This window comes from Misgurnus anguillicaudatus, chromosome 17 (assembly GCF_027580225.2).
Source record: "Misgurnus anguillicaudatus chromosome 17, ASM2758022v2, whole genome shotgun sequence".
NCBI classification, from domain to species: Eukaryota; Metazoa; Chordata; class Actinopteri; order Cypriniformes; family Cobitidae; genus Misgurnus; species Misgurnus anguillicaudatus.
The window spans coordinates 23,034,923-23,045,809 of record NC_073353.2 but is presented as its reverse complement, the minus strand read 5'-3'; the positions used below and the strand labels follow the sequence as shown (position 1 = coordinate 23,045,809).

The 10,887-nt window shown below is 39.3% G+C and overlaps 1 protein-coding gene across 1 annotated transcript; it reads right to left on the bottom strand.

Moving 5' to 3' along the window:
• On the bottom strand, positions 1-3,523 carry LOC129451678 (uncharacterized). The gene has a single exon (XM_055215048.2). It carries the CDS (start codon positions 3,479-3,481, stop codon positions 659-661), a length of 2,823 nt encoding a protein of 940 aa, XP_055071023.2. The 5' UTR covers positions 3,482-3,523; the 3' UTR covers positions 1-658.
• Between the last annotated feature and the right edge of the window lie 7,364 nt (positions 3,524-10,887).

Sequence of the window (10,887 nt, the reverse complement as noted above, 5' to 3'; positions counted from 1 at the left end):
TGCATTTTATTAACAGATAACCAGCAAAGATTTTGCTAAACTTGGCTTTATCATAAAATTAAACCAACAGAAGAAAGGCATAAACAAAGTTAGGTTAAAGACAATGGCAATGTAAGAACTGTACATGCATAAAAAAATCAAGGGTAATATGACAAACCTTGTGATAATTGCAGTGGGACAACAATAAGCATATACTAGAACTTATAAAAGTTGTCTTATTAAAGTCATGAACTTTTTTTAAACTTAAAAAAAGTCATGACAACATTAGTGCGCTCAGATGTGGGTCATAGAGGTTCAGGGCATGGAGTGAGATGTGGACATGTTATGTGCTCTGGAGGATCAGGACATGACATAAGTTCTAGACTTGGCAAAAATCTACACCGGCTTCGGTGGCTTCGCTCTTGGGTTTGCTGATAATGCACTTAGCCCATCCTCGCCCATCCTGTTTCAGTGCCAGCATCCTCGGTAAACTCTGCCTCCTCCTTACTCCTTAAACAATTTATTAAATTATTTAAGTGTCTGACCACTTAAGAGAACTCTAGGGTGACTGCCATGACGTAAAAGGGCTCTGTAGCGGCGGCCATGATATGACAGGGATCAGGGGCAGTGGTAATGATGTGACAGCACTCTTTGGTAGTGACTGTGACATGATGTCTTGTTACTCAGAGCTCAATTTACACCACAGCTTTTCCCAGAATGCCTCAACCATTTTAGGGTCCATTGGCCAGTCCAAATAGGTCCTTGTTTTAACCAGACGGGCCAACCTGTGATGGTGAGATAACAGGCAATTTGGGATTTTTTCTAAGAAGACCAGGAGAAGAATGTCCCTCTGTTCTACCTGGAGCCGGTAGGTGCCCAAACGCATCTCCAAAGAACACCAGGTGCTGCTGAGGTAGTTACGGCTGACAAGGCAAAGAGTTCGGCGGCTTGCATAAATGCTGTTTGTGATGTTTTCAACAATGTCTTGACCCAACTGAAAGTCACGACTGTGCAAACAGAGACGCAAGAATGGAGGTCCACGTTGCTCCAAGTTGGGAAGAAGTTTTTCCATGACCCAGCGCTCATCCTTACTGCTGTAGGAAACAAAAACATCATAGCGGTACTGGCGTTTGACATCCATACGCAAAGCCTCTCTGAACCATCCGCTGGCAATGTGATAGAATGGCCTTATGTATTGTCCTGCAAACTGATATGACAACACTACAAAAATAAACAAATATAAAAAAGCAGAAGTTGAGGCGAAGAGCACAAATGCAATATCAAATGAACAGTTCTCCTCGGTGTAATGCACAAAGTTCAGATGGTCAACTCCATTATCAGTTAAACACTGCAGTTCCTCCATGGTAAGCCCCTCCAGAACAACCTGTACCTGCCTGTTGGTCTTTACCCATGAGATCAGCCAAGCGTCATCACAACCGCAGTGCAATAGAAACGCCTTGAGATAGAGCAACTTTAAACTAGTGAGATGTTCAACAAAACTTTGAAGAATTGTCACATAATTTTGTGGCATAAACACAAATTTTGTTAGTGCTTTTAGGTCCTTTGTCAGACTTCCATCCAAAAAGAAAATTCTGCACTTCATCAAGATCAGTTTTTGCAATTTTGTCAAATTGTGAAACATTATTGGCACATTTGGCTGTTTTGACAAATCAATGCATTCCAGCCTTAAGGTTTTTAAATGAACAAGCTGATTTATTACTGATAAGTCACCAATGTTGTCTGAAAACTGTGATATGAATTCCAAATGAACAACTGATTTAACATATTTCCCAATAAACTCCTTTCCACAGATGATATATTCTGCATTTATTTGAAATGTGACTACAGATGTCAAGAGTGGACTGTCACAATCCTCAACTGTCACATATTGACCTTTGATTCGGAGATCAAGACTCTGATTCAGTGTAGCATTTCCAATGATCAAATGCATTGGTCTCAAGCCTGAACTAATAAACACATTACTTAGATTACACAAGATGCGTCCAAATATATCAGAGAAATGCAGCGTGACCTGTGAACTATTTGGTGAAAATTTTAGATCTCCCAGAAGAAGTGTGCGAAGGTTAATAAGATGTCCAAATGAATTTGGTTGAATTTGAATTATTGGGTTTTCTTGAAGACCTAGGAACATCAGATCATATAGACCACTGAATGTGTCTTGATAAATGTAAGATAACTTGTTGCCAAATAGGTTTAATTCTTTCAGTTTGTCTAATCCAACGAAACCAAAAGCTTCTATGCTAGAAATTCTTGAAAAGTTTAAGTGCAAATGTTCAAGATTTGTGAAACACATAAACTGCTGAGAAATGATCTTTCCCATGTCATTAAATCTTAGAATCATATTAGACAGCTGTTTGACTAACTGTGGATTGGACAAACAAAGAGATTTAAAATCATTTGATCTGAGCTCATGTCTACCAAGATCAAATCTTAAGAGTGTGCTAAATATCTGAAAGATCAAATCTACATCTAGAGGTTTTACAGATTTAGAAAATTCATTTTTTAGAGAAAGGTCTACAATCCCCTTGCAGTCTTCAGAGATATTTGTAGTCATAACTGGCAAGTTTATGGTCCGGTAATAAACTGTTAAAGTTTTAATAGAATGTAACTTTACTGCGTAACACAACTCATCAACGTTAAGTACACCCACAGTAAAACTCAAATTATTGATTTTATTTACTCCAATCAAAGAAAGATCTCTGGGGAAATCTGATCTGAAACCAAATTCTAGTTCAGACAAATTTCCTAGAACCTCCAAAGCCCCTTTATCTATGTGCTTCACTGATGCCAAAAACAAACGTACCTCTTTAATATTGTATACAGTAGATATGTTACTGTTAGAGGAGTTGTAAATGGAGCAGTTTGGAAACTGAAGACTCTTTAAATCAACAATGAGATAAAACACCTTTAGAGAGTTAAAATTTCTCAGTCGACACAAAATCTCAGATAAATCTTTTAGACACACATTGCTTATGTCTAATTTCTTTAACTGAGGAATTGTATCAAAAACATTTGGTGCCATTAATGACAAACTATATTTTGAAAGATACAAAATTTTAAGTGAAGGAAGACCTATGAAATCAACAGCTGCCTCACAACAGCTTTCTTTCAATGCCATATACAACGACAGTGTCATTAAATTTAGCAGTCCAGAAAAAGCTTCTGGAGAGAACATCAAACATCCTTGAATTTCAAGGTATTGCAGATAAGAGAAGCGTGAAAATGAGCCTGAAGCCAAGACACCAATATACTTCATATCATGATCCATCTGAATGCTGAGGCTCAGTAAATTTGATGGAAGTCCGCGGAGGTCCTCTTTAATATCAGTGACACCACTGCAGAAGGCAGTGTTTGTTTCTCCATTCCACGATAAGTCAACGGGAAATTCTTTTACTTCATTGATCACGTCACATTTCCCAACAAGCCGAGGACATACCCATGAAGTCTTTAGAAACAATAGGAAGAATGTGAGCAGAACCATCTTCTTGAGTGATTTTTTCCAGCTGTATCTTCTGTTGTCTCATCTCAGTGTTGCTTCTCTGTCTCTGGAGGTGACAGTAAGAATATTTATATCTACAAGAAATTAACTTCCTGTATTTTTCTGAGAAGACAACACAGATGTGTTTTTTCAGTTGCCTCAATTGTCTTGAACATAATGTGAAACATCTTGCCTGCTAAATGAATATATGTAAAGGTGGTGCTGGGGTGCACTTACTGATGTTGCTGTTCTTTTAACACTGCTGTTTATGGTATTGCAAATTCTTTAGGTAATGTCACACACCTGCTCTTATATATTTTTCCTCGTGTTAAGTTTACCCAAAAATGAAAATTCTCTCATTATTTAATCACTCTCATGTTGTTAGAAACCTGTATAAATGGATCTGTACTGATGAAGGAAGATATTTTGAGGAATTCCCATTCACTTCCATAGTATTCTTTTCTCCTAATATGGAAGTGAATGGGGCTCATGATTATGGAGCCAGAATGATCTAAAAAAAAAAAAAAAAATTGCAAAAACACGATGCACACATGCATAGCCAAATTCAACCATAACACCTAATTTACGTGCATGAAATTGGCTGAGATACATCTGGTCTGCGCAGGAAGATGTTTTTATTAACTTTTACTGTGTTAAGAATCTGGTGGACGTCATGGCAGGGCACACTGTTTACAAGAGATTCCCGCGATTAACGTGAATGATGAAAACTGTGTGTTCATCAGAACAAATACATTTATACAGGTTTGTTGCAACATGAGGATGAGTAAATGATGACAGAATCTTCCTTTTTGGGTGAACTATCCCTTTAAGGGCCATAAAGGCATGTCTAATATGACCCCTGTTATTACTAAATGTCCGATAGTAGAAGAAAAAGTATATTCAATTTTAATAGATTATAACTATTTATGGGAGCAGTTCAATTATAATAACAATAGCATTTATTCTAATCTATGTACTGTGTATTTTTTATTTTCCTGTTTTTGTTGGTTTCTTTTTTCCTCTTCTGTCATGTAAGCTGCTTAAAAACAATGTAACTTTGCAAAAAACAACTTTTGATTTTATATTTTTGACTTGTCTTAATAATTTATGGTAAATAAACTTGGCTTGCTGTCTTCAAAAGGAGCTCTGAACCTTAGGAAAGACTGAACCTGAGGCTGAACCCCCCTGTAACAGAACTGCACAGAGGAAGTAAAAGAGCAGTGAAGGAAGGGATGGGGAAGAGGAGTGATGCCTGAAGAATTGTTATGTAAGGGAAAAATAATATATCCATCCAAAATGGTCCTCGCGTTCTGTCTTTTCCAGCACCTACCAATGACCTTTTAACATTATGTAATTTTGTCAGGATCCTGAATGTCATTATGGGCCCTATCTTGCACCCAGCGCAATTGACTTTGTCAGTGACGCATGTATCATTCGTATTTTGCACCGGCGCACAACGGGTTTTTCCCTCCACAGACACACGTTGGCAAACTAGGGAATGAACTTGCTCTCCCTGGGTGGTTCAGCGCAAAAAAGGAGGCGTGTTCTGGCGCAAACTATCCCTGATGCTATTTTGCAGTTTTAAAAAAACAATTGCGCCACTGACCAAAAAAAACTAGTCTAAAGTCAGTTGCGCGTGGTTCATTATGCTATTTTAAGGGCGCATGCTTGACCATAATGTATAGCTTGCACAACGCGCACACACTTTGCTTATCTAATCTACACAGATGCAACAGTTATTTCTGCAAATCAAGAATTGTTACAATAAAAATATTAACACATGAGATAAGAAAATCATTGTAGTGAGCATTGTGGTGATAGTTTTTATTTATTGTGTGGCTGCGTTAAAAAATTATCATGCAAATAACGATTAAAATATTTTCATAAGTTTGTTATGTGGCTGTATTACATTTATTTTATGTAAATAATAATTAAAATGTTTTCATAAGAAACCTTAATGTATATGAACTTGATTTGTAAGTGTACTTTGGGGTTGGACCTTGCTTGCGTTTCTTGGGTCCGATTTCAAAGACCCCAGAACCTTTCAGCGGTGAGGGTGGACGCAGCGATGTCCTCTGCTGGCGTCAGGTCATGTGTAGAGGCAGATCCACCTCCCGTTACACGGCGTGCCCGATTTATGCTGGCAAGCTTGGGATTCCCCCGTCTCCTGACATCATTGTAGCGCTTGGCGCAACGTCCTGGAGATGCCAGCTATTTTTTGTGGCTATTTCCTCTCACGCCTGTTTAACCGATGCTGATTTGGGCGGGTTTCTCCTATCCCCATACAAAACAACTTCTCTGTCTTTGACTGCTCTTACAAGAACGTGGGTGTCCTTGGATGTGAACCGCTCCTGGCGTGCGCCTGGTAAATTCGTCATAATAATAGCAACCCGCCATGGAACTTGCGCCCTTGCGCTTAAATGGAATGTTGGATAGCGTTCTGATAGCCTTGTTTCTAGTACCAGGATCCTGACACCCTCATATAAGTGTTCTGTGTTTGTCTGGAGAGTCACGTGACCTATGTGTTATGTGTGGCACGTGCTCTCCTGTCTTTAGTCTTAATCTTACACTCCTGTTTCCTGATTATGTATGATTAGTTTCCTCACCTGTTTGTTATGGCGCTTTTCCATTGCATAGTACCCCACGGTTTGGTTTAGTTTGGGCCGCGTCAGCTTACTTTTGGGAGCTTTTCCATTGGGTGCAGTACGTAGTACCCGATAAATTTTTTTGTACCACCTCGGTTGGGGTTCCAAGTGACCTGAGCTGATACCAAACGTGACGTGAAAACACTGTAGGTCACTGATTGGTCTGAGAGAAGTGTCATCACTATAATGTAAATATTAGCTTTAGCTTACTGCTAGCTTGCGCTGTCTCAAGCAAACATGTTGTAATCTGTGTTCTGCTATAAGTTTCCAAACACCCTTTTAGCGATGAAAAATATCCACAGTTTGAGAATCCGGGACACCTTACCAGTTTTTTCCAGACTTGCAGTTTGTGGCGGCACATTCGCGACGTGCATGTCGGCATTATATATGTTTAAATGCAACTTGAATAAGGCTCAGCGGAGCCTGTCGACTGACGCCATGGGTCGGGTGTTTGAACAGAAACTGTCTTGTGAGACAGAGGTAGTTATAAACGCGATGTGCAAACATCTCTTTGTGGTGGCCAATTTTAATTTTGTGGCAGACTGAGAAATAAATAAATGTATGGGAATGTACAACAACGCTCTCACTTGTATGATGTCACAGCAGTAGGCAGCGTAAATATAACTACACGCCTATAATCCCCCCCACTGCGAAGTGATACTAAACTCGATGGAAAACCTAACCACGCCAAAGTGAGGTGAGCTGACCCGACCCAAACTAAACTAAACCGTGGGGTACTATGCAATGGAAAAGCGCCATTATTGTCCCCTAATTAGTTCCCCTATTTAAATGCCATTGTGTCTCTTGTTTTTGTGGTATCATTGTATACGTCGTCATTGTCAGGAGTTTTTTTTTTAGTTTTGTCATGTTTGCTATTATTTCAGTCTTGCCTTGTTTACCCCCTCAAGGGATTTTTTGTTCTATAATAAAAGTCTTTTGAGTTGAGAGCTGTCTGCACTTGGGTTCATCCACCACCGTTCCTGACAAATTTAGGTTGTTTTATCTGACTCCAAAAGATAAAATCTCGTTGTTTGTACTATTAATCAAATAGATAACTGTGGAATTTGGATAAGGATTTGATAATTCTATTTAACTCATATTTATATTGAACTCATTCATTCGATAACCAATGTAGCATCCGCCCACACTGGCTGTTAAAGCAAGCGCTGCATCTGGGAAAACATAATACACCATAGACTGTAAATAAAGATGGACGAAGCAACGTCGCTCCCTGCATTGTAATAAATTTAAGCTAAAAATGTCTGACCATGGTCGCCGTCATGTTACGTAAAAAAGGTAATTTTGGAGCCAAGGCATGCACAGAAGGAATCATCCGTGGAGCCAGAGGCGGAGCCGCAATATCAAGCTTCCGCCAAAACACCCATCATAATGACATGCCCCGTTTCTATAGCATCAAATTACTATCTTAAATTAAACTTATCACAAAAATGAACACTTGAACATATATCAGCATGATATCAACAACCAATACCATTTTCTGAAACTTTTATTGAAGTGTAAATAATTTTTTTACTTAGAGCAGAGTCCCATTCGTTTGAATGAAGAGGACGGGGTTTAAGAGCCAGAGGCTTCACTTTTCAAGACTTAGGGGGCGTGCACACCAACGCTTTTACACCCGCGGCCGGCGCATGTTTTCAATTGTTTCCAATGAAAGCTCGGCATTTTTCAAATAAGCCAGCAGCTAGCAGTTGTCTTCCGTGCTGAAAACCGGCGCCCAGCGGTTTTTCCGCGCTCAGCGCCGAGCGCCGACAGTTGAAAGATGTTCAACTTTGGAAGAAAAGCTCCGCTCGTCAATGTCAGTTTTCACACGACCGCCCAATCACAGTGGAGGAGGGGCGGGACATTACCACAGCAACCAACCGGCTCGCAGCTGAAGTATCACAGCTACCAAAGCGCTCAGCTGAAGAAAGCTGGCACTCAGCTGAAAAACAGCTGGCATTCGGCGTCTTCAAGTCGTTTTCAGCCGCGTTTAAAAGTTTTGGTGTGTCCAGCCCCTTATGAGGCACACCTGGCATACACTGCTTAAAATTTTACCACTGTAACAGAAAAAATAACTTTGTCCAGCAGTGTTGAAATCAACTTAGAGTTCTTATGTATATTCAAGGTCAGTATATATTTCATTTAGGTCATTTTTTACACAAACAATGTCTCCTAAACAATATAAGCATAGAGCGGTGTGCTAAATGTTGTAACATGACCAGATTAAAGAAAGTAGTTTAATGAAGTGACTACTGAAACCTTATTTTCTAAACATCTCAAACTATTTCTGAATGTGTTGATTAGAAATGTGCAGAAGTAAATGTGTACTTTGGCCCATGTCTCTATAAACATATACTTCACTTCTCTCTGGATGAAAGGACAACTTCCTCTTTATGATGTTTTCAGTTAATAAAGAACAACAGCTTTTTGTTGAAACTGAATGTACTTATACAGAACAATCATATTAATAACATGTTTTCAGTAATATTTTCTGACAAGGAAACATTTTCTGACCTATTTTATTTTAATTTGATTCCCATGACACATAAGTGCGTTTTCTCCTATGCAACAAAATTCACAAAAGATGTTCATTTTATTCATTCACTGTTAACCACATCTTACCAATTCATACAACTGCAAAGAATAGGTCCAAATTCAGCTCTTTATCCAGCGATATTGATTCAAGTTCTCAGCAGGAACCGTAAATCTAGCATTTGTTATGAATTCAAATAGAAGCTTTACGACACATTGCTTTGTGGCAGTGATATCAAACGCTCATTGGCAGGGTGCGATTAGTGAAAAAATCATGGGGGGGGCGTCTTTTAAATATTTTAATATTTTATTTTATTATATCTGTGAAATAAAATAAGTTTAGAAATGTAACCAGTCCTACTCGCACCCGCCCTGAGCAAGAATCAAACCTCTCCAGTCCAGCATAAGAGTCGGACGCTCTAAGGCAGGGGTGTCCAATCCTGCTCCTGAAGGGCAGGTGTCTCTGCATAGTTTTATTCCAACCCTAATCAAACATACCTAATCCAGTTGATTAAGGTCTTACTAGATACTTTGAGGCAAGTGTGTTCAGGGAAGTTTAAGCTAAACACTGCAGGACACCTGCCCTCCAGGACCGACTTTGGACACCCCTGCTCTAAGGCTAAAGACTGCGAGCTCTAGCATCTGTTCCTAGAGCACTTCTTGAGGTCATAGGGAGAGTGTGGTTTACTTTTACTGCACAGCTCTCACTGACTGACCTTGGGAATACAACTTAATAAAACAATTACAGAACCTAAACTGTACATGCCAGAATGCATTCCTTCTTTATGCTTTGCGCCAGACATGCAAAAACACTTCTTTATAATCATAATTCATAGAAAAAAATACAATGCACAACAACAACAAACATGCTATATATGCCTACTTAAACAATATGTCATACTAAGAAAATAGTCTGTTTGATGACAAACTTTTTACTTTCCTGTGTAATCCCAGGAGTTTCCGTCGATTTCTGCTGTCTCATTTTCAATGGTAATATCTTTTGGATTTGTTTTGTGACGGTCCTGTAAAATAAAATGATATTATGCATGGAATGCTTTTCATTTATTATTTGGCTGATTTCGAGCTTAAATATACTATTGGTGCTTGGCGACATTTGGAAAATCCGGGCATGGATTAAAAAAGAATCATGACATAGATGCGTTGTCACCTATTGTGACAATCGCGGAAACGCTGACAGTAATACTCCATTCCAGATTTTACTGTTGTTTTCACCATTGCGTGGCAGCATTTTTACTTATATTAAATGATCTTTATTTTAGGCAGATTATATGGCCGTTTGATGACCATTAATCATGGGGAGATAAAATTTGTCCCCACCGTGGATGAAAAATAATTATTCAAAGGGAAGGATATAAAGACCAGAGGGGGGATAATCCCCCTCCCAACAAATTACACCCTGGTGCTATGTCACAGATTTGCGACATTAGTCCCTTTCACACATACAGTCTTTACTGGTAATTTACTGGTAAATTTCAGTTAACAGGTCATGTGTGAACAGAACCTTTCCGGTAAATCAGTGCTCCCAATTTACCAGTAAGACAGGTTGTAAGATTACCAGTAATTTACCGGTAAGCGCTATGTGTGAACGAAAATTATAGGATTACCGGCATTTAGAACGGACGACGTCAGACCGTGCTGACAGCTTCGGGCCAATCATACATAGCGTTTTAATACAGATGACGCGTTTACCCCCGCACTGTTTACGGACGTTTCCACACACATGCTGCTTGAAAGTTGAGCACACCTGAAGTTTGTCCACATTTCTTCACCAAAGTTGTTTAAAACAGCTTACTGTACCGCCGAATTGCCGACGTCCTTAGCACGCCCTCTGTGAAGCCTAACGTGCAAACAGTAGTGTTGTTAAAAACGCATTTTCGGTTTGACGTCGTCTCATTCAATGTTGTTTGGGCATGAGCAACTTTCGCGACTGTTTACCACAGACGTGAAAACAGCAAAATACGGACCGTGGATATGAACGACGTGGATTGTTTACAAATACAACATTGAGCTCGCCGCGTGCTACAGGTACTTCCGCTTTCTCAACGAATTTACCGGTATTTTGATACTGATGTGTGAATGATGTCTTACTGGTAAAATAACGGAACGCCACTGCGTGTGTGAACAGCACATTTTTGTATTTACTGGTAAATTCATTCTGATAAATTCATGGTAATTTACCAGAATTACTGTGTGAAAGAGGCTATTGTCGTC

Bases quoted from the DNA above. Each gene is read 5' to 3' on its own strand.
- LOC129451678 (XM_055215048.2), bottom strand. From the start codon at position 3,481: ATGGTTCTGCTCACATTCTTCCTATTGTTTCTAAAGACTTCATGGGTA.